Source organism: Aulonocara stuartgranti, assembly GCF_965226115.1.
Source record: "Aulonocara stuartgranti genome assembly, chromosome: 18".
Lineage (NCBI taxonomy): Eukaryota > Metazoa > Chordata > Actinopteri > Cichliformes > Cichlidae > Aulonocara > Aulonocara stuartgranti.
Genome location: NC_138954.1, coordinates 10,620,461 through 10,644,796, shown reverse-complemented (window position 1 = coordinate 10,644,796; position 24,336 = coordinate 10,620,461). Strand labels below are relative to the sequence as shown.

Below are 24,336 nucleotides of genomic sequence, written 5' to 3'. Positions count from 1 at the left end.
ACCATTTTCACGGCTACTTGCCGTTATTTGAGCCTGAGAAGTATAAAAACCAAGCCACATCTTTGAATAAGTAGTCTTTTTTAAAGGCTGTCTTTATGTATATAAGAATGTTTTAGCCCAAAAACAGTAAGTCTTTAAAAGAGACTGAAACTAAATACAGAAGATTGTTATTTGGCAGTGTAGAAAGATCAAAACAGTTTGAGAAGTGGCTTTTGGGAAATAAATAAAACGTAAAAAAAGAATGATCTACTGTCCTGGGGAAAAAATAAAATAAATATTGAGCAGTAGATAAACAGACTATTTCAAAGTTTCACTGCAAAGAGCAAGATGTGTACTATGAACCAAATAAAAGCATCTGTAAAAATCTCTGAACCGTCTTTGAATTGTGTGACAGATTTAGATCTGACAGTTTCTGACAGTATGTCACTTGAAATATTTGTTGAATTTGAACATTTTGTTCTCTGTGTTTTCTCTTTTATCTGTTTTCTGTAGAAAAGCATTTTTAAGGATCTGCGTCACTATCATGTATTATGTTTGTTTGAAGTTAGTGTATTTATGTTTGCGTTACTACTTAGAGAAGTAAGCCAATACATTTATGAAAAACCTCGTTACCAAATGTTTTACACGCAGGAAAACCTGACTTACTCAATAAACGTGGCTTGTATTTTTGCTTCTTTAGTCAGTGGGGACATTCTCGTTGCCTGGCAGACATGACTCAGGGATTCAACTTTCAAGCAGCGCTAGGGTGCTCCCAGGCTTAGCGCATGCGCGTTCAAAGAAATCCATTATGTCAAAGCATAGAAATGAAACTGTTCCTCTGAAAACTACCTGATGAAGTTGTGAACGAACAGGTAAATGTAAACGGTCTTTTCGCGGTATGATAATCTCTCTGAAGCCCTCGCGGCAGATACAGAAGTAGTTTCCATCTTGTTTATAAATTAACTTTTAGACTTAAGAGCCGACAGACATGGTTGGCTAGCAGCTAGCTGGGCTAACGTCACCGTTGTTTGGCAGCTCGTTTTCGCAGCTTGTTCGGGAGCCACCTGACAACCGCTCACATGATTTCAACAACTACTGCAACCGACATTGATTACAACACCGACATATTTTCTTAAAGTGTACGTGCGTTCGTGTAGGTGAGGTTTGGACCACCGGGGTGTCTCCGAGGGGATATTTCTACAACAAGAAACCAAAACAAACATGTTTGGTAAGAAGAAGAGAGCACCGCAGCCCAAAGGCCAGGGCGCCGCTGCTGCCAAGCAGGTAACAACTCCAGTAAACATAAGGTTGCAAACAGGAGGTTTTCTCTTCAGAAATATGTCAGCGTGGAGACGTTTATCCCCTTACTTCCTGCTTTTAGATGGGTCTGTTTGTAGACCTGAACCCCGAGGAGATGATGATGGGCATGGACGGAAACCTGGACGATCCGGATTTGGAGGCGGAACTTGCTGCTATTACTGGAAAAAAGGCTGCTGCAGGAGGAAAAGCCAGGCAGAAGGGGAAAAGTAAGTGCAGTAGTTATAACTTAAAGTTCTGAAAACCCCACTTCCACACGCACCCTTCTACACATGTGGTAGGTACAGCTAACATTTGCTGTCATTTAAGCGCTGCACTCACAGTCTCAGGCTACAGCCACACAAATGCAGTCACCATCCAGGTGTGTGTTTTAGCAGTTTCGAACATAACCTCCGAATTTACTAATTTTCCTTTAGACATGATTCGCAAGATCATGCAACTACACTTTATGTGTCAGTGTAAACAGGAAGCAGAGGGTTTGTTGGTTGGTAGAGATGCTTAATTATGGCTGTTATTGTGGTCAGTATTGAGATCACTCACAGCCTTTGTAATTTTGTATATTTAGTGAACTGATTTTAACAGTGGATTCCTTTGTACTCTGTAATGTTTTCTTACTACAACCCTCATTCATCCAGTCACACTCTGATGGATGTTCAGTGTCTTTCCAAAGGATAGCCACCAATCTACCAATTAGTTAAATCTAACTCCAGTGCCACAGCCATCCCAAATATTAAAAATAAATTACCTGAAAGCATGCTGCAGCCCAGCAGGAAGTGGGTTTTGAGCGGAAGCGGACATTGTTATTGCTAATATAATTTGATTATTTGTGCAGATTTGCTATGCAGGAAGACCATTAGGTACCAAAAGTATGATCGGAGATTTCTTTGCTTGGACCAGCAGTGTGTTGTCATATGGAGGCATTGCAAAGTGAATTCATTTTTGTGGCTTGTTAGACAGAATCAGGGAAGAAAGATATAGTAAAAGTTCCCTCTCTTGCCCACTGTCACACACACTGTCACCGGGTAATTTGTTGATACGTGTGTTTGTTTTTCATATTTCTTGTTCATATTTGATCTTTTACCCCTGATGGGACTCTTAATGAATGAATAAAGAATAAAGGTATAGCAGGAACGCAGTACTCAGAGATAAAATCAGAGTTTGTTGAAGAAAAACTGTCAGTGAGCATGTTAGGGGCACAGACTTTGTTAGTCTGGAAGCTCACTCAGCGTGTAAGTTAGCTCTCTTTTTGCAACAAAAACTCAAAGCTTCTAAAGTCGGGGTTTAGATCTCCTGAGTTGATGTCCCGAGTTGTCCTGAATATGGTCAACACCATAGATAGTGTAAAGATGAATGTAGGCCAAAAAAAAGCTACTCAGTAGTAACTATTCATAGAAGCCAAGACTGTTTTTTGTACCAGGCTATAAGAAAACTTTTTAATGCAGTAAATGTGAACATTTTAAGTAGAAATCTGGGGATTTACATGCCTCCAGAAACTGCAGTTTGTAGCACTTCAGCATCATTTTTTAGTTCTGGGCCCTATTTCAGGAAGCCGGTTTAGAAAACTCAGAGTGAAAAACGATACTCAGGGTTGAGTAACCCCGAACTGTCCAACTCGGAATATTCGGTTTCAGAAAGGCTGATAACAATTAGTTCAGTCAACGCGGAGTTGCTTTAACCCCAAGTTAAGCGCGCGCACGAGGATACATAAAGCCCTGATTAGTGGAGCACAGATTAAGCGAGTCACCATGGAGACGGAGGGAAAGAAGGCGCGGTCAATGTATTTTACAGCGCTTGAGGCCGAAATCCTGATGGCAGCATATGCCGATAACATGCAAATTCCGCGGAAAAAAGCAACACAGCCTCAGCTGCAAAAGAAAGGGAGCATGCATGGCAAAACATAGCCGACAGAGTCAATGCGTGAGTGTTAATTTAAACATTGATCTAGGGATTTCCACCCATTTAACACGTTATTTTATTATATTTTATTTTATTTTTTCTTTCATACATTTTATTTTGTGATGTGATTTGAGGGCAGGTGCAACCCAACAGGCCCCAAACGTTCCTGGCAGCAAGTAAAAATGAAATATAAAAATATAGTCCAAACAGGTAAGGTGTAATTGTATTATGAGCCATAGTGCTTGGTCTGTTTGTCCTATATAAATCAATTGCAGTTAGAGGCTACATTAATTTTCTTTCTGTAAGCACTTATTGAAATTATCTGAGCACATTACAAGTACATATTTGCTTACTCTGTATGCTCAAATGTGACCCGTTATAGCCAACAGAAAAAAAGCGGAGGCCCGAAAAACAGGTGGGGGTCCTCCACCACCACCACTCACAGAGGCTGAGCAGTTGGCTTCCACATTTGTGATAATGTTGGCAGCATCATATATGATCTTCACAGTGCAGAGAACACAAATTAGCATCCATTACTATAATGAAATAATTTGTTAGTTTGAAATGCTACAGGGAACTATGTACCTGTACATTAATGCTGTGGAAAGACTTCCTGTTCACATAGTCTCCTTCATTTACTGAAGGAGCAATGATTGGAATGTGAGTGCCATCTATACAGCCAATCACGCCTGGGAACCGTGAGAATAAATGTAAAATTTAAGTAGTAGTTCAAGTATCACCACATCATGAATTAAGTTTCGTTCATCCTGATACCTGCAATTTTGTGGAATCCCTCTTTGATAAATCTTGTGGGTCTATGACCGGGGAACACCACAAACGAGTACAGGAGACGTTTCAGTGCAACTGTAACATTCCTGACTGCCCGACAGACGGTAGCCTTGGAAACGTGCTCAGCGTCACCAATATTATACAGAAAGCTCCCGTTTGCAAAAAACCGAAGTGCAATACAAATAATATGTACAGAACTGAGAGAATGTCCGCGATGTGTCACATGAGCAATATTAGGCCTGAGGATGTTATTCAAATAAATTATAGATTGTGCTGAAAAACGGTAACGTTCACACAGAAAATCATCAGGAAATGATAAAATGTCCGAACGCGCTCTAATCACTCTCTCCCGGCGGAGAGCTCTGCAGAGAATTTGGGCTTCAACATCTACTGGCTCTTCAAGGAAGGAGCACGCCATGTCTGACACTTCCTACAGTCAGGTTTCCGACAAAGAGGCGGAGAAAGTTAGGGTTAGTTGAAGCTAACCTGCTAGGGGGCAGGTTAGCTTCACGGAGTGTGTCGTCATAGTAACTCGCTCAGAATTAATCTAAACTCGCTTTGTGAAACCGAAAACCCAGAGTTTCCGTTAACCCAGGGTTTACTTACTCAGAGTTTGCACTAAACCGGCTTCCTGAAATAGGGCCCTGGAGGTTGCCACCTTAGCCACCACAAATGTGTATATAAATAATTTGACTTAGACCTCGTTAAGACAACACAAGTACTGTCCATAGTTGGGATGTGCTAGAAGTAGAATTTTAATTTAAGTTTGAGTTTTGACTTCCGACAATTATTAAAACCAGATACTTGAGATATAACAATTATTGTGCCACATTTTTATTTCCAACAATTAGTACATCCCTTTCCTCCATAAGTGTCTAACTTCACCTCCTTAACAGACTGCAGCAGGTTTAGTTCATCTAAATATAATTAATGGTAAAAGAAATAAAATGAAATATGTTTTTTTCTAAAGTTTAATGAGTCAACCAGTTTTTTTCTCAAAGTCTGTGAGTAATTGTGTCACTCCTGATTTTATTAAATAATTAGGATTATACCGGAATTAAGCAGCTGTACTTCACAGTCCATAAAGTGCAAAAAAACAACAACACACCAGAGAGTGTATTCCCACTTGAAGATAGTGGTAGAAAGAAACAGACTATACCAGTGGGAGAGGATTGTTTATGTACAACAGTGAATTATTTAGCCTATCACAGCTAAATGTAAAAATATCAGCGAAACCACTGAAACAGTTTCAACAATCTTTGCTGTGCTCTCCCCGAACACGACCGAGTCTTTCACTTCTAAGTGTATTTTAGAGGTTTAAGTCAAGAGTGTGAACTCGATTTAACTTTAACAGCTGAATAGTACCTCATAAATGGTAAATGGCCTGTATTTGTATAGCACTTTTCTAGTCCCTAAGGACCCCAAAGCGCTTTACACAACCTGTCATTCACCCATTTACACACACATTCAGACACTGGTGATGGCAAGCTACATTGTAGCCACAGCTGCCCTGGGGCGCACTGACAGAGAAAAGATGATCTTCAAGTTTTAGGTTTATAAAACTTTTTTGTGAGAATGCTCTCGTTCATTTGGAGACTTTGACTGTTGGCTGAGTCTAGTGAATGTGTGATAATTATTCCCCGGACAATCACTCTTTGTGAATTCTTTGTTTTAGAAGATGTCATCCACACTGCATTGCTTCATTTGTTCTGCTTATAATGTGAATTCATGACACCTTGATTGTGTTGTAGGTCCCCTACCCATGGAAGATATCGCAAGAATGGCAGACGAGTGTATGAAGGACCTGGATGATGATGATGACGACAATGTAGAAGACGATGAAGACCTGTTGGTTAGTGTTTAAATAACCTGCTCTGTTTGATCCATTCCCAAACTTTAGGCAAGGCCAGCAAGCAATCAGAAATCTAGGCTGATGTGTTTATTTTATAACTTGGTATGTTTTCAGTGCACACCAGAGCTTTAAAACTGTAAACTGCATAGATTTAAAGATGAAAGGCTACTGAGTGCAGTGATAAAGTCCCATACATGGCAGAGACGTGGAAATGACTTTCCGGCCTAATCAAAGCGAGCTTGGATATTGTTGGTGATCAAAAGTCTACAAATACATTGACCAGTCTGGTTTAAGTTTTAGGTCACTTTATTCCATCCTTTCAGAATGATGTGGCTCACTAACCCAATAATCGTGCTTCGTGTTAGATTCCTTAGGAGTCATGGTTTCCAGTTTCTTGTAGCGGTGTTTTAACAAATGCACAATTACACCAACTGGCCACTTTCGCGGCTAAACCTGTTCCACCGCTCTTTAATACAAATATTTAATCAGCCAATCACATGCCTCAACTCAGTGCATTTAGGCATGTTGACATGGTCAGCAAAACTTGCTGAAGTTCAAGCATGAGCATCAGAATGAAGAAGAAAGGTGATTTAAGTGACTTTAGAAACTGCTCCATTGGGATTTTCCTCATGCAATCATCTCTGGGCTTTACAGAGAATGGTTTGAAAAAGAGAAACTCTCCAGCTAGTGGCAGTTCACTTTGGGGTCCTTAGTGTCCATGGTGCACTGCTTGAATGCCACAGCCTACCTAAATGTTGTTGCTGGTAATTTCTGACCGTCTTTATGACCACAGTGTAGCTTCTGATGGCTGCTTCCAGCAGGATATTATCCCCTATCACAAAAACTCAAATGAGCTCAAACTGGTTTCCTGAGTATGACAGCAAGTTCACTGTTCTCAAATTGCCTCCACAGTCAGCGGATCCCATCCAATAGACCGCCTTTGGGTTGTGGCGGAAAGGGAGATTCACATGGATGTGCTTCCTGCATATCTACAGTAACTGTTCCATGCTGTCATCTCAGTATGGGCTGAGAATTTCTGAGGAATGTTTCCAGCACTTTGTTGAATCTAAGTAACTAAGAATTAAAGCATTTCTTCAGACAAAAGAGGGTCAACCTGGAACTAGGTGTACTTAATGAAGTGTCCGTTGAGTGTATAGTAGTCAGAAAGTGATCTGTAGCCAAAAAGATGACGTTCCTTTGGCAAATGTGTGCTTTTTCTAAGTCACTGCTCATCTTGTTAACCCTGAAAAACTGGAACAGAACAGCATTTTACTGATATTAACTCACAGTCACTATCAACTGACTCCATGAACTAAAACCAATAAAAACCAATAAATAAATTCACTCTGGCCTCTCTGTGCCCGTCAGTTTTATAGCTCACACAGTAATCATGGTGTTCTTAAGCTGTAAATTACAGTTGGTTTGTTTTTTTTTATGTTCTGCACTTTCTGCTTCGCAGTATTTCCATTTATCAAACAACAGATGGGAAGCGTGACTCCCACTCGCTGCTTCTGAAATCCAGCTCTGTGTGTGCACAGAGAAAGCTTACTGTTGATCGGTTGCATTTTTTTTCTCCCCCCTCTATCAGGCAGAGCTACAGGAAGTGGTGGGTGAGGAGGAAGCTGAGGATGTTTCCTCCACATCCTCTGCCCCTGCTGAATCTTCTAAGGGTGAAACACCAGAGTCCCCAGCGGCACAGGTACAATACACGCTGCTTCTGCCAAACTTGAAACTGACACCATCAACATGTTTGTCAAATGGGAGATTTTTTTACCTGTTGCCAGTAACTGAAAAGAAAGGGAAAGGAAACATCCTACCTGTTGAGGTTTTATAAAACTTGATGCCTATTTTTTTTTTAATATGAAATCAAAGATGTTTTAAACTTTTACACAAAAAACAGTTGTTCAACTGGCACGTGATCAGCTTCTGTTGACTAGATGCAGTTGAGGTAAATTATTTTCATTCCTTCTAGTAAGTCTGACTTCATTCCTGGTGATGAATTTCCTCACATCTGCATTTTAGTGTCTTTTAAAAACTTTGGATGCTTAACGTGCCTCGAATTTTAAGCATATGATTAAGGTTAAGATGTAGATGGACAGAAACTGAAAAATATGTTGTTTATGTCAACATGTTTTGCACAGTGAGTCATTTCTTCCTTTAACCAGATGTTTCCAGCTGCTTCTTAGGTTGTTTTGGTCTCACACTCGTAGGAGGAAGTAAAAGTCTCTGCGGCAGCCCCCGGCAGCCTCCAACACACCCTGGAGGAGAGGTTGGCAATGTACAAGACAGCCCTGCAGAACGCCAAGACAGCAGGGGAGTCCTCAAAAGCCAGGAGATATGATCGTGGTCTGAAGGTACGACATGCAGAGGGCATGAATTTACACCAAGCTGTTCGTTATGTCACAGTCAGAAGATGCAATTTTGGTTTGCATTTCTTAAAACACCTTATGTAAAAGATTTTCATCTCTTTCTTACTCCTGCCCATAAAACCTCTTGGTCATTGTTTACACTTGTGAGTCTTAAGTGATTAGAGTTCTGCGATGAACCCTTTTTATTACACATGATGGCGTCTTTGTTGACTTTATGAATTTATGGTTTCTCTCACAGACGTTGGAGTCAATGTTGGGTGCTGTGAAAAAAGGAAGGCCTGTAAATGAGGCAGAGATCCCGCCGCCTGTTGCCATCGGAGCCCCGAGCGCTGCCCCGCGACCAGCTGTGCCTGCGAGGCCTGCTCCCCCTGTACCATCGCCACCTCAGCCCTCTCAGTCACGGGAGTCGGAGGCCACATCACCACAGTCACCTGCCGCGCCCGATGTCATCACACCCAGCAGCGAGGAGGAGCAATCGTCTTCTGCTGCTCTATCCACTCTGAGCAGCCTCCCATCTCCTCAGGAGCAAACCGATGAGGAAGCTGCTGACGTTTCACAATCAGATGGTCAGTTTCTCTTGAGTTGCACATTAGACCGTGTTTTTCTTTGCTCAGAATTGGCATGGAGACTACAGCTATAGGCATAATTGAGCTGCACAGTAAAAGCAATCTGTCTGTGTTAGAATATCTGTTACGCTTGACGCTGATTATCAAAACGAGTCAGATTAAACTGACCAGAGAACAGTGACAAGTAGATGTTTTTAATCTTCCAATCGATGAAGAAAACCCCGTCTTCATCAAAATTTATTATTATATTTTTATTATTTATGTATTATGTAAAGACCTCTCAACTCTTAAACAGGCTATATAAAGTGACCACCAACACATTTTAGGTTTAGATTATATTTTTTTCTGTATTTTAGCACGCTATGATGCATTTGATCATGTGTAACTGGTAATGGTTTGCACACATTTGAGTTTGGATCGGAGGGAAGCTGATGACTGATATAGCTGAGGCGAATCTGTCGTCTTCTCCCTCCTCATTATTGCGATGAATGAGGCCTTTCACTGTGGGAATTGACATCTGATTTGTCCGGTGAACCCTCAGCCAACAAGGCCACCAAGAAGATGCTTTTGGAGAGACAGCAAGAGTACAAGATGGCAGCGCTGAGAGCCAAGAAGCAAGGAGACGTGGAGCAAGCTAAGCTTTACTTCAAGACCAGCAAGGTGAGTCAGAGACCAGCAGCTATGAGTGATGTGTTCAAAATGAAGTGACAGATAACCAGCAGACTGAATTGTGGTCTGACAGGTCTGTTGTAGATGGTTTAAAAACATTTTCAATGTGATGTTTTTATATTAAATCAGATAAAAGGATTTCAGACAGAAACATGTAGCCATTTGTCACGTCTTTGTAAGAAATTGTGTATTTTCTGGCCTTCAACAGTGTAATTCAAAACGGTGTTTCTGTTTCCTGTTTAGCGTGTTTGTGTCTGTGTGTATACACAGAATGAAGCCTTTTTCCGATGAGAAGTGCAGCAATGTTTCTGAGCAGAGGAAGTTTCTTCTGTAGGAATGTTGTAAAAGCTGCATTTTTGATAATAGATACCGTGTGTCTGTTTTCAACATGATGTCTCACAGGATTATTTTTAAGAAAAATCTAATACTTACCTTTACCAAGCAGGAATTGGTTCCTTTTTATTTTTTTCTGTTATTAACTTTTGGTGTCTATTTGGATCTGGGAACATTTTGAGATGGGGGAGCAAAACTGGAATTAAATTCTTCTCAAATAAATGTTTTTTTTCCTCAAAAAATATGAAGAATTTGATTAATTAATCCAGATATCTTTTTGAAATCAGAGCCTTCATGAGGCGCGTATCCTCACACTGCTCTTGTTCTCTTTGTTTTGCTCTTTAAACTTGTATCACCAGCTGTTTTTTTTTTTTGTTATCAGACATGATCAGATTAAATGATTTCGAGTGAACATAACTTTTCAAATCGATAGATATCATAGATGTAAATGCTAAAAATCTTGGACCTTTCAAATTTTGGTGGCCTTGTACATTCGGTGACAACAAGGGAAAGCTCAGAGGTCAAGTTTACTGAAACTCTTTTGAAAGTCAGTTGATGTGTTTAAATAGACCTTTGAGAAATAACAGGCAGTGAAGTATAGTCACTGTTTGGTCGTGTATGCTGCCATGATTAAGGTGATTAGGGGGCGTGATTATGGCTTCTGGTGAGGTGGGTGTTTCAGGACAGCTGTTCTCTAACTTTTACTTCCAGGTGCCACCTAAAGATTGTACTACAGCAGGGTGGCACCATTTTCAAGAATATGTTGATTTACTTTAAATGCTACAAACCAAAATAGAACGAAAAGTAACATCCACAGCTAAGAATTCAGAACAAAAACGTTGTGGTTTACCACCAACAACTGTCTAGATTCACTTTGTGTGTCCTTTGCTGTATGTTCTTCTTTTTAGTGGGAAATTTGAGTCATCTAAAGTTTTCAGCCTTAAACAAACTGATGTCCACTAATGCTTGGTCATTTTATTATACAGTAATTATATTTTTCTGAACATTAGCTTTATTTCCTTCCTGATACACCCCTGGAGTATCTCAGAAAGTTCATTCTGTTTATCTGTACGCAGCATTTTCAGGGGAAGAAACATTTAATTTCTTTGATTACTGTGATGACTGATGAAATGTTTCTTCTCCCGAAAACACTGCATCCATACAAACTTTCTGGGATTGCCTCACCAGAATTATTGAGCATGCATCAAATCTTGTAGAGTTAACAAACACGGTAAAAAAAGAAAAAGCATTCTGTTATCCTCTGTACATTCATCGCTCGTGTCTGATTTGATTTCCAGTGCTGTAAGATTTAGAAAACATTTATTTGAATCTAGAGTTAAAATAGTAGCATAGTACTGCACGTTGTTATCCCCACACTGTGTTGCTGCACAGTCTGTTGGCAGGGTTTCTCTCTGAAGAATGTGAAACATGCCAAAAATGCGGATCCTCACAAAGACCATCATTATGTTTGACCTTTTTTTTCTTTTAAATTTGATCCAGAGTTTCGATGCAGTGATCGAGGCGTTGGAAAAAGGACAGTCAGTGGATCTGAGTGGCCTTCCTTCACCTCCAGGACAGGGTGAGAAACACTAGCGTCAAATTTAACCCTAACCCTAACATGATGAACACATGTTCAAGTACAGTAAAAGCAATCAGTCTGTGTTGTCTTAATTGGTTAGAAATCTGCTATCCTGTTACGTTAGGGTTAGGGTTATTATAGGCCATTGTTTATCTTATACTGGGCCTTCTGAGCCAGAACCTCAGTTATAACTCCTCTCCTTTTAAGCCAACTTTCTTCTCATTGGCTGCCCGTTGCAAACAGAAGGCCTGAACAGCAGATGGGCGGGGCTTGTTCAGCTGGGATGTTTTGGTGAGATTATTCAAAAATGTAACATCCAAGGCTAAACTGCATCTCCCTCTAAGCTTTATTTTCCACGTCAGTATGGTGAATATTTGTTTGGCACAGGCAGTAATAAACTTTTCTGTTTAGTACTTACCTTAAGTGTTTTGTGTCAGCATTACAAATGATTGAAAAAGTATCTTTTTCATCTGATATTCTGTGTGTGTGTGCTGTTGCAGGGGTTGTCATGTTTAATGTCCACATTAAACATGACAGAAAATGTAAATAATGAGGTCAGAGTATGCACAAATAATCAACCTGAGACAAAAGCTCAGACCTGACATTCAGTTTCAGTCATTTCTTTGGTGTACTGCTTCATAGGCCATCATCTACATGTTTACCATCACCAGGGGGCAATGTCAAAAATATGTGGAACAACTGGTCTGTGGAGTACTCATGCATGTGCTGTTTCTGGTCCTTCAACCAGCCAAAGGGGTAGAACCAAAGTTAAAATGTACTTTTCAAAACAATGAAAACCGTCTGTCATGGCCATCACCTGTGCTTGGCATGTCACTTTTTTGAACACTGATTGTTTTCTTTCACGTCTCCCCCTCCTGGTTAACTCTCCTGTCACTCCTTTTCCCGCAAAGGGATGACTCCAGACAAAAAATGCATCCTTTACTTTGTGTAGCTAAATACCTACACAAATGGGTAATAACACATTACCATGAATTCTAAGGGGTGTACACCTCTATGTACACCAGCACCATAGTTCAACTTTAAGCTATAACACACTAAACTGGGGTATGTATGTAGTCACATTAATTATGCATCTAAAATGCAGTAAACTACTAATAACAAAAGTCGTTTTTTAAAAAAGGACTTTATTCTAGAAACTCAATAGAGATCACACAGATCTTCCACAAACTTGTTTTCTGTTTGTTTCAGTTGAATTTGTGTTTTTGTGTTGAATGTCCAGGAGGAAGCTCCGCTCCGGTGGCTGCAGCTCCCGCTGGTCAAAGCACACAGCCGACCCCGCTGGCTGCAGCAGCTCCAGGTAGGAATCATTTTAACAGTCACGTAGTTCTGCTTTCAGCTTATTTCTCTTAAAATACAGCAAATTATATCAGAAGAAAACATGCTGTTTGTTTTGTGACAGCGTTGTATTAATTTACATAAAGATGAGTAGCAGGAAGTGACCCCAAACATGACAGCTCTGATAAACATTCAGCTGTTTGCATTAAAAAGTAAACATTCACAAAATGTCACATGGCTGATGAGATGAGATTTACAGTCCTTATAAGCACCCATGGTTCATTCATAGTGAAATCAATGAGCCTGTGTTGTGAAAAAATGTATAGTATATGTATGTATGTATGAGTTATTAATTAACTGAACAAACATTATACGTGAATTGTGCTTTTAACAGGCACTTACTTGTACTTTTCAATATAGTAATTCAAAAGATGGAAAAACCACAAATATATGATTTGGAGGTGGTGGGGGACACTGGGTTGTCTGGTAAGGAGTAAAGCTCATATTGCTAGATATTTTTGAGTGGAAAGGCATCTCATAAGGGCAATTAGCCGCTGTGAGGGTGAAAATGGGGACAGCAACAGGTTGGGGTGACAGTTTACTTGGGCCCTTTGAACCTAGATGGTAGCCAGGAGCGCAGCAGAGAGCTGCAGCTGATAAACGAATGACACCAGGTCCCTCAGAGATATGGAGACAAAAGGAGCTGCAGCAGGTTTTGTAATGGTCCTTTGATCTGTCGACCAAAGGCTCTCTCTCTCTCCATCTTGGCTCAAGCTGAACTGAACTGTCATGAGTTTTTAGGAGGATGCAGATGCACCACTATAAAGGAAACAGGTGTGCCTAACTTGTAAAACAAGAGCTTTGTAGCAAAAAGGAGTGTGGAAAAGTAATTTTTTCTTCCAGATTATTATTATTATTATTATTATTATTATTTATTTATTTATTTATTTATTTATTTATTTATTTTTTCATCATTGCTACGAATCAAAATAATAACTCTATTTTATATCTGATAATTTTTCCTGCACCAACCGAGAGACATTTGCATCTTTGACACGTCCATATTGCCTCTGTACTCAATCAGATAAAGCTACTGCCTCGTTCACGGGGTCGCTACAGTGGGTAGTTCTGGTTGATTTTTTTTTTCTTTCTTTCAGCCCCTTCAGCTCCTAAAGATGTGCTGGAGGCTCTCGAGCAGAGACGAGCCAAGTACACGGAGGCGTCTGCACAGGCCAAGGCCAGCGGAGACGACCGCAAGGCCCGAATGCACGACCGTATTGCCAAGGTAACAGGAGAAACTTCTGAAGTCTGTCCTTACAGTCAAAGTGCTCTGTTACTAAAGCTTTGTCACATTCGTCCTCTCTGACATAGACACAGCGTTTTATTTTTCATGCAGTCTTGGGTCGTTTCCACACATGAACTGCACACTTTGAACAGAATCAGAACGGGATTTGTTCCACAATTATTCTTCTTCACATCGAGCACAGAGCAAGACTTGGATTACTTGAAGTATTGTTTGTTTGTAGATGAGGCGAATGCCTGAAAAGAAAGCACTGGAGGCAGCATACTAAGCTAATTAAGCTAAATACAAAGACATTTATATGTGATCCAGCTGCGAAGGACATTTGTGTTCTTACGTGCTCCTCTGTCGGGTAAAAAGTTCTGGAAATGTTCAGGATTGTACTGGATGAGTGAAAACGGGCCCGCTCCAAAATGTGAGACAGACCATCCTCTTTCCCTTTTTTGTTGAAGCTTGGATTTGTTTGTGTCTAAGACTTTAAAATCTCGAATAATTATGTGGGTATGAGTAAATAAAACGAGGCAATAAATTAAAGTGACAGACATAATAATAATAATAAAGGCATAGTCTCCCAGCACTTAGCATCGGCAAACTTCTACGTTTACCCCCCGATGAGAGGATTGGCTCTGCTGCTAACATATTTTTAAACTCCTGCCTCCTGCAGCAATACCAGAGCGCCATCCGCGCTCACAAAGCAGGAAAAGCAGTCAACTTTGACGAGCTGCCGGTTCCCCCTGGTGAGATACATGTTTTTTATTTTTCCAAGTGAAATTTAACTCTATAAAGCCCAATTATATTTATGTGCTCAGTTCTGTAGTGCAGGATTACTTTGTATACTTTTATTATTGCTGCAGCACAAATACATGGACATTTCTTTTTTCTGCTAAGCTAAAAAGGTCAGTGAACACCTTTTCTTACAGGCTTTCCTCCGATCCCTGGCCAGAAGGCAGTGGGAGCTGAGCAGGGGATTGTTGCTGCTCTGGAGGCAGCTAATAAGCTTGCCTCTAGTGATGCTGCTGAAGTTGCAGATGAGGAAGAGGATGAGGCAAAGGAAGAATTGGTAGGATCACAGAATTACAAGGTAATTAAATATTTGGTTCCTGTGGAAAAATTGACTGTAGTGTTTTGTCTGTGTAGGCAAAGCCTGCTGCTCCTGAAGAGCCAAAGAAGCCCACTTTAGACATTCCCACAGCAGGTCACGAACAGAAGAGGACTCCGTCAGCTTCACCTGACAGGACAACCATCGGAGAAGGACTCTCACAAACAGGTAAGACACAAGAGTTTAAGTCTGAAGGATATAAGACATCCTCTGAAAACCCAGAGACTCCTTTGGCTCCTGAGAAACTCTTTAACAGAACATCCTCTCAACTCGTACTGAAAAAGTTTTAGACGAGGTAGATGGAGAGAAGTACTGACTGACTGAAGAACCTAGGGGCTCATTACAGATCTATAAACTACTTCGCTTTGTGTCTGTTCTGTCTTCATTTTCCAGCTGTTCAGCAGCTGGAGTTCTTGGAGGGTCGAAAGAAGCAATACATGAAGGCTGCGCTGCAGGCGAAGCAGAAAAATGATATGGAGCAGGCAAAGATTTTTCTCCGCACCGCCAAGAGCTTCGAGCCCATGATCGAGGCGGCACGCAGCGGCAAAACTGTGGACATCAGCACGGTGAGCAGACAGTGGATCTACGCTTCATATTTGGATGAACCAAAACCTGCTTACAGTTAAAAATAGGCTTCATTCAGGTTGTAGATTACAAGGTCTGAGAACAGGTTCAGAAAAACCAAAAGTTTTTTTCACGTGCACCTCTAGAACATTTTTAATGTTTGCTGGTTTTAAATCTGTCAGCAGAAGTCCTGTTGTCTGTCCTTCTGTGATAAGCGCTGCACCTGCCCCAGCGTGCCAAAACCAAGATCATTCAGTTTGGTTCTCTGAACCAGCACAGAGTTAATTACTGCTCTTTAGAAGCTAGTCACAGAAAGTCCACTCAGTTTTTCTGTTTATTAAAAACTGAAATGTGGGCTGGAATCGTTCAACTGTGTTTTCATTTTGGAGCCGTATTTGGAGATGTTGCAGGGAGGCAAATTTGATAAAAAGGGCAGGTGGTCAGGAAATACTGCGTTGGCATCTGGTGATACTGTGCTGGCTTTCACCACAGTCCAGATGTTTCTGCCTAATACCCCCCCTTAGACACCGCAGGATGTTGCTTGTGTGGACAGTCTCACACTGGGGCACCATTCCTCAGTGCAAAACCTGATCAATGTTGATAAGTTGGAGAAAGAAATGAAGAGCATGTTTCCTGTCTTGCTCTTCATCTTCAGTGCTGCCTTTGCTATTAAAAAACCTGACTTCCAGGAAAAGATCTAAAAACGGCAGCTGTGATGAAAATGGTCCTTAGGTGCTCAGTAAGATCAGCCTGATTCAGATTATTTTTTGAGAAACACAATTTAAAGTTAGATAAAATGACTAAGTGAGAAAGTTAGTTCTGAATGTGCCTTGATGGAGTTACGTTGATGTTTGTTGTTGAAATTTCATTGTGTTTTATGTAAGAATTAGGTTGAAGCTGCAAAACACAAGACAACAATTTGTTTCTAAAAACTTGCATGTTATATGACAGGCTTTAGATATTTAAATCTGACTCCCAAAACAAGTTTTTGGCCAGTACAGTTAAATTATACGCACGCACAGGAGAGAAGAGGGTTATCAGCAGTTTGTTTAAATGATCCGATTTAAGATAAAATAAGAAATGTTATTTATCACTAAAGTTTGGAAAATTTGTCTGTGAAGGTTCTCAGTCATCCAGTTCATTGTAGACTAAGGAGCTTGGAAAGAAAAGCGTCTTGACATCTTTAAGTTTCCTTGAAGACGTTTCACCTCTCATCCGAGAAGCTTCTTCAGTTCTAAGAGCAACTGGTGGAGAGTCTGAGATTTTAAGCTTGGCTCGTGTGATTAGGTAGAGGATCAATAGGGGATCCATGACCCTCTTGGGGGACATTCCCATAGGGCTTAAAATCTGGGACTCTCCACCAGTTACTCTTAGAACTGAAGAAGCTTCTCGGATGAGAGGTGAAACGTCTTCAAGGAAACTTAAAGATGTCAAGACGCTTTTCTTTCCAAGTTCCTTTGGAAAATTTACTGTTACAGCAATTATAAACACAACTAATAACAAACTAAAGCAATAATAATAAAGTAAAACAGAAAAAAAATAGCTCAAGAGCTCAAATAAACAAAAATAAAGTAGGTCAATAAACAAATATATAAACCAAATAAAAAAACAAGGCTATCAAGTGATGCTAAACATGCTGTTTAAAAAAATATCTTAGTAAAATATAGAGAGAATAAAAGAATTAATTTTATTTAAAAGATGGCCTACTAAATAAAATGTGGCAAAAAAACAAAACAAAGAAAGGAAATGTCGGGTGACATTAATGTGTCTCTGCACACATGTGGTGTAAAGTGTTATGAACAGTGTATGGTTGAAATTAAGCTGCTGAGATGAGACTATAGAGAAATCTCACCCACACTGATGTGTTGTGTTGAGTGTCTGCAACACAGGCTAAAAATGCTCTCTCTCTCTCTCTCTCTCTCTGCCTGCAGGTGCCGTCGCCTCCTGGTGATGAAGACGAAGACTTCATCCTGGTTCACCACAGCGACGTGCAGATCTCAGAGAAAGCCGAGGAAGTTTACACGCAGCTGGCCAAGATCCTGAAAGAGCAGCACGAGGTAAAACCGCAGCAGAGTCTTTATAAAAAGTTCTTTTTGAAATTTAACGGAATTAAATTTTTCTTCGGCCAAATTCTACAGATTATTTGTGATTTTAAATAAATGTGTTTATGCCTTTAAACTATTAACAAGATTTCCCCTCAGAAGAAACTTTTCAGCTCTCTGATGTTTGTTCATGAATAATTTCTGCTGCCAGAAACAGATTTTCTGCCTCTGATTTCTCCAAACTGTGACCCTCTGTGACCCTTTCTCCTGGCTTTCTTCCTTTATTTAGAAATGTTTAACTTACTCCGAGCAGTTCAAACACCTGGGAAACGTCACTGAAACAACAAAGTAAGCTTCCTCGTCACCTACAGAGATTTACATTTAAACTCTAAATTAATTGTTGAATGGTTGATGACATGAAACATGAAAAGGTTTTATTCCTTTTTTTCATGTTTTTTTTTAGGTTTGAGAAAATGGCTGAAAGCTGTAAGAAGAGTATGGAAGTCTTGAAGTTGGCTCAGTCGAGGGGTCTGCCTCCTCCTAAACATCATTTCGAGGAGAAGTCATTTCGCATAGCCAAGTGGGAACATTTGCCATCAATTCTTTACTCCTGCTGAGTTATTCATTAGTTATAAAGTTAGCAAATAATCTGCTTTCATTTATTTTAATAGACGGTTCATATATTAAAGGGGCAGTAAATAATTTCATACATGCCTTCATCTTTTGCTTGCACTAAACAAATTTTAGAGAAAAGCAGTTTTCTATATGTTTCTAAAAGTGTATACAACATAATTTCACTGAGTGACTGGTGCAGTTTTCTTAGTGTTTACACTTGAAGCAGACACAATAAATCACTCAACTTTCTCCCTGCTTTTTTTCCTGTTGTTGTTTTCAGGATATTTCCAGAGCTGAGCAGCACTGACATGGTTGTTATTATCGTAAAAGGGATGAATCTTCCTGCTCCTAGCGGTAAAAATCTGCATTTATCAGTTTTTCCTGTTTTTTGTTTTCCCCCCCCCAAGGACGTGTTTATTCAGAATTTAAAAATATTCATATCAGCAATAAAACAGGAGGATGAACAGGGATAAACGGGGAATTCAACTCATAGAACAAACCAGTGATCTTGAATCAGTTACTCAGACTGATTTTCCATAAATCGAGTCGAAGGTCACACCTCAAAGTGGGTAAAACAAAAGTTTCATGCTTTTTGCTTTTCTTCCTCCTGCAGGAATCCAAGCAAACGATCTGGATGCTTACGTCAAGTTTGAGTTCCCCTATCCCAGCACGGTAAGAGCCTGAAAATCCGCCTTTTTAAAAATTAACACCAGTGAGTGTTTTTGCTTAAGTTTCATCTGCTGTTTTGCTGCCACCAGGAGCAGCCACAGAAACTCAAAACAGCTGTCATCAAGAACACTAACTCCCCAGGTGAGACATGACTCTTGCTTCAGGTGTGCTTTAGTTGTGGGATTTTCTTTTCTAGTTCCAGGGTGTATAAATGTTTCTTTTTCTTTTTTTTTTTAAGGACACAAGCATTTTTGCTGTTCAAAACAAACCGAGCCTTATTTTAGGTTCATTTTCATGCGAGATCATTTTGGTTTTAAAGTTGTGGTACTTTTTAAAAACTCTCTTAAGGAGTTGGGTAGAATTCCCTAATATTTCCATGTTGGCTTTATTTGTTGTCCTCTAAACTGCTTCATTTAGCTGAGCGATGTTGACTTTTTTGTTGTCTCTTTTTGTCAGAATACAACCAGAGTTTCAAGCTTCAAATCAGCCGCAACCATCGCGGCTTCAGGAGGGTGGTGACAGCTAAAGGCCTCAAGCTAGAGCTGCTGCACAAAGGGTGAGTCCCAGGAGCTGCTGGTCGGACAGCATGCGACACGTAGTGAGTATTTAAAATGTGCTGTGAGAACTTTTCGAGCAGCTGCTGGCTCTTTAGTCATTAGCATGTTACAACAATGGGACTTTGACACAAGAAGGGCTGTAATTGTACCTGTTTATTTCAGATAAATGTGAGAAATTAGTCAAATCAGTCGTGCTAGTGGGTGTTTACTGTGAGGGATTACTGGTGATGTTTCAATATGCTGCAAAAAAGATCTGAAAGTGGGAACGCATAATAACCAGAATCTCTGATGGGAGTCTTCAGGTTTAGTTTCTTATCACAGTGTAATTATATAAATGTGTCAGCCGGCTCTGCTGGTGTTTGCTGTGTGGGCTTAAGATCAGGGTAGTTTTTAGAAGGAAGAAGTGCAGATTAACAGAGAGAATAAAAATGACACACATGCTGAATGAGCAGATGTTCAGAAACCAGATGATCCTACATGTTAAATGATGTCTTGTTTATTTTGGCATCACAGTTTTTCTATAGAGAGGTTTTCTATTTCAGTGGATGTTGAATGGGTTGCCAATGACTTGGTAGATGTTTAGAGGTTAAACCTTGATTTTTTTTATTTCACACACGCTGTCCTTAGCTGTGGCTCATCAGTGTAACCGTGTCTGTCGTCTCACAGCGGTTTCTTACGGAGCGACAAGCCGATCGGAACAGCCCTGCTGAAGCTGGACAAGCTGGAGTCACACAGTGAAATCAGGGAGATTGTCGAGGTGAATGACATTCAGTTTGAAAGGATAAGGAAATTGATCTGTGGTGTTTAAGTTAATTCGTTAAGACAGAAATCAGGAGGCCGTTTGTCTGAGAGGGTTAAGATGTGATCACGGTGTTTCGTGTGCCAGGTGATGGACGGACGGAAACCCACAGGGGGTCGCATTGAAGTGAAGGTCAGACTGCGGGAGCCTCTTAGCGGTCAGGACATGCAGACCAGCACGGAGCGCTGGCTGATGATTGACCAGTCGCAGGTAACATATAAAGATATGAAAAAGCTCGGTAATTAGAATATGATCAACCCTCAATGACTTCAGCTTTACTTAGAATGGCTTTCTTTAATTTGCTTGCTTTTATAGTTTATTTGCCTTTTTTCTGCTTGTTTAGTTAATTTTACTAATTTGTTGTTAAGGGGTTTTTTTTGTTTTGTTCCATATTTTATAAAATTATGGACACACAAGGTTATGTTGGTAGCCAGGTGTGTGTGGTTTTGTAAAATGTTCTCAGAGCTTTACCTGTCCTTTCTTTTTTGGTAGGTTCTTGTTTAGATGTTACTGCAAGACTGAAGATGAAGTGCAAGAAGAAGGTAATTATACGGTTTACATTCACAATCATAGCTAGAAGATGAGCCTGCCATCACAATGTAGGTGAAGAGACTTTTTAGATGCTTTGATTTCTTTTGGTCACCTGTCCCAGATGGATGCCTTAAAATGTACAACACACTTTTTCAGGTTTGATCCAGTGAATTAGAAGGAAAAAGATCCAACATCCAGAGTACCAATGTTTCTCAGACATTAGGTTGTATAGTTTTGCTGCTGAAATTATGATATATCCTATAATATTGTTGCTCAATGCTACTAATAAGGGGGGGGAACAAAAAAAAGCTAAATTGGCAACCCCTCAGCCTCAAAGTAGACACAGCCACTGGATCAGTCCCAGAATCCTACATTACATTGAATTATTGCGTTTACAAGATTTTCAGAACACTTGACCTCCAATCTTGACTTTGAGCTCAAGGTCACCAGGATTCAAACTCATCCAAGATTTTTAGGTTATGGCTAGAAAAGTTAATGTCTGCAGTGCATCTACGTTTAATTCCTCCTTGACTGATACTGGAGATGTCTTTGCCCTGCAGATGTAAGGAACTCAATCAAAAACACTCAGAGGGAGAAGAGGAGGAGATGATGAAGGTGGTTTGGGAAGTTCTGAAGACGGTCTGTTGTTCAGTTTGGACTCAGACCTACACGGGTCTTGTAGTATCTTTTGCACATTTGCACGACACACACGCTCCCCTTCACTCAGCAGGAGACACGGAGCTGCCTTATGGAGACGTGAACCTTGTGTCTGCCTCCACCGGAAGGCGATGAGGGCCTCTCTTTGAGATTGAAAAACACTCAGGCAAAGATCACAGCTGCCTAAACTGTTTCCTGATGTGTGGGTCCGGCATGGTGTCCTTTGCGAGTGACAAAGGGGACCGGTGTCGAGTTAAGCTGATCCTGCTGCCTGACGTAATTTTTAGTTAATATATCAAAGAATGTGTAAATAGTCCTTGTGGTATCTAGAACTGCACCTATGCACTAATACCAAAGTAATCACAGTTGCTGTAAAATCCTGCGTATTTGAAAGCCGCCTTTAGCTGCCAAATCTGTTACGATATATACATTTAAATTATATAATTACAGCCTGGGCTGTCGGGAGTTTTCAGTACATTTTCCGCTCAGTTACAGTCTGTTACAGACTTCGGTGTGAAAACGTCAGGCAGATATTGCAGTAGCCACCTCATGTTTATTTAACAGGAAAGTAAGCCAAGAAATCACCAGATTACACAAGGTACGATCGTTATTTTAGAGACCACACATTTCGCATGCGCTGCAAGTCCTCTAATTGTGGTCACTAAACTGCACACTCACCTGCCTGCCGTTTTAGGTGCATTTGACTTGTTTACACTGAATAGCACAAAAACTGGAGACGAATAATGTCACGTGTGAGGAGGAGAGTACACAGGATCATCTTTAAAAAGCATCGTGTAAAGGAACAGAAAGAAAGAAAGATTTAAATGTCAGGAAACTCTAAGCTTAGCCTAGCTTTGCATAAAACTGGAAGGGGGCTGCAAATTGAATCCTGTTTAAAAATACAACTACTAGTTTTTCAAGGTCACAGATGAACACATTTTATATTTATTTCTACCCACTCATTTTGTAGAAGGAGTTTAGGACCTTTAAAAAGACTCACCACTGGCCGTCTCAGTCATTATGCTCAGCTAACCTAACCTGAAGCAAAAGCAGCTCTAGTCTTCTGGTTTTATTCTTTTGACAGCATATGGGGGCCATTCTGGGTGGTTTTTCATAATCCACAGTTCACAATAATTCCTGAATAATTTATTTAGGTGTCGCCCACCAGTTGATTCTGTCTGAAACAAGCTGTTTTAGCTCCTCCCCCTTTATTAAGTCTGTTTCCTTCTGATTGGCTGCCCCTTGCATACACCAGCTTCAAGTTTCTGTGTTTTAGGTATACTGCCCTGATTATTTGAAAGTTTGGCTAGCATATATATAAAACAGGAAATAAAAGATAAAACACACTAGCTCCACTTTAAAGTTTGGAGTTCACAGGGAAAAATGTAATACATTTTGAAATTTTAAGGGGTGGAATTTTTTTTCACTTTAGTTTTCAAGATTATGTCAGTTTCTGTAACGTCATTGTTATTCAACAAACACCAATCGAATCACATATTTATGTACAGTGCGATGAGGTTAAACCAGCCTTGCAAAGTCGAGCAATGTTTCAAAGAGTAAGTCGGAAATTTGGCTCCATTGTTTATTTAAAATGGCCCTCATGTGCTGTCATAGAGTCTCAACAGGAATGTTTGTCACTACTTTTGAAATCTATGGACCATCTCATGTGAGAGAAACTGAATATTGGGAGTGAAACCTCTCAGTGTTTTAATAAAGGGTCAGTTCACTCAAATTACCAAACCACGTCAAGCCAAGCACTTTTTCACATGTCATTCAGAAACAGTTGACTGATTGAATTGCCATGGTGAGTTCGAGTTAAGATAAAGCTCTAAGCGGAGTCTTTCCCAGCTGCCTTAAAATGCCTCAAATGACTGAAACGGAGTCGTTTCACATGACTCTGCAGCGTCTTCCAGCTCTTTGTTTCTACTTTGCAACCTTGTTTTGGAGTATTTTGCAGCTAAAGAGACTTCTGTGCAGTTGCTGTGTTACATCCATGTAGTGTCTGAAATGTGCCAAGAGCTGTAGCAAACTCTCTGCATGTAGTACATAAGTGGGTAAATGGACAGCCTTAAATTCATTAGGTTAATGTCGATTCAAGTGAGGCAAGAAAACGAATGCTTCCACTAGTACTGAGTGAACTAACCCTTTAAAAAATGAACCGCAGAAGAAGCCATACAAGTTTAACTGAGCCAACGACGTAAATCCCACCTCAAGCAGGTGTACCTCAGACTGTCTGCGTCATTATTATCATCATCATTATTATTATTATTATTATTATTATTATTATTATTATTATTACTACCATGGTCACACATTTCAGTTTCCGCTTCTTCTAATTTTCTTTTTTTAAAATCTGCGCCTAATTTTTAGTATAAAGGAAAAAAGTTCAGTTTACAGTAACACTGATCAAAATACTGAAGCTGGGTCCACGCAGGAAGCGATGTCACTCATCACGCGTAGCCTTGAAGCTAAAAGGTTCGTCGCTAGTGGACTTTCTAGACCCTGGTTGCCTAGGTAACCCTCTAACGCATTTACGGCACTGTGATATGTCAATTAACGGTATCTTGTGCTCTTATTGGCCGAAATTGATTGAAGTTGAGTAAAGCTCATCTCGGGATACGCCCACTTTGCCCTCACCAACCGTTATGTCGCCTGTCATCGCTTCCTGTGTGGAAGCCATTAAAATGTTTTAGTTTTTACCATATAGATGTTCACACAGATCATGTGTTTCTAAAATGCTTCACAATTAACAGAATCAGTTCTTTGATTTTTGACTGAATCTGCTGATCCTGCTCTAAAACGAACCAATAAAAAAATTCCTGTTTTAAATGTGTACTGTCAAGTTTTTTCAAACATTA

The 24,336-nt window shown here is 40.2% G+C and overlaps 1 protein-coding gene across 1 annotated transcript; it reads left to right on the top strand.

Moving 5' to 3' along the window:
• The first annotated feature begins 739 nt into the window (after positions 1-739).
• cc2d1b (coiled-coil and C2 domain containing 1B) lies at positions 740-24,307 on the top strand. The gene is made up of 26 exons (XM_082513272.1): positions 740-851; positions 1,137-1,263; positions 1,361-1,505; positions 5,733-5,833; positions 7,422-7,532; positions 8,044-8,187; positions 8,441-8,768; positions 9,310-9,428; positions 11,271-11,349; positions 12,590-12,667; positions 13,803-13,930; positions 14,610-14,682; positions 14,866-15,005; positions 15,083-15,212; positions 15,438-15,610; positions 17,540-17,665; positions 17,940-17,998; positions 18,114-18,230; positions 18,546-18,619; positions 18,879-18,937; positions 19,024-19,075; positions 19,391-19,490; positions 20,158-20,248; positions 20,378-20,500; positions 20,783-20,832; positions 21,382-24,307. The coding sequence occupies exons 2-25, from the start codon at positions 1,201-1,203 to the stop codon at positions 20,792-20,794; spliced, it is 2,625 nt and encodes an 874-aa protein (XP_082369398.1). The 5' UTR covers positions 740-851; positions 1,137-1,200; the 3' UTR covers positions 20,795-20,832; positions 21,382-24,307.
• The last annotated feature ends 29 nt before the right edge of the window (positions 24,308-24,336 follow it).

Excerpts from the sequence above, each read along its gene's own strand:
- cc2d1b (XM_082513272.1), top strand. The coding sequence starts at position 1,201 with ATGTTTGGTAAGAAGAAGAGAGCACCGCAGCCCAAAGGCCAGGGCGCC. Across the intron at positions 1,506-5,732 it reads AGCCAGGCAGAAGGGGAAAA|GTCCCCTACCCATGGAAGAT; the intron begins GTAAGTGCAGTA and ends ATTGTGTTGTAG. Across the intron at positions 5,834-7,421 it reads AAGACGATGAAGACCTGTTG|GCAGAGCTACAGGAAGTGGT; the intron begins GTTAGTGTTTAA and ends CCCCTCTATCAG.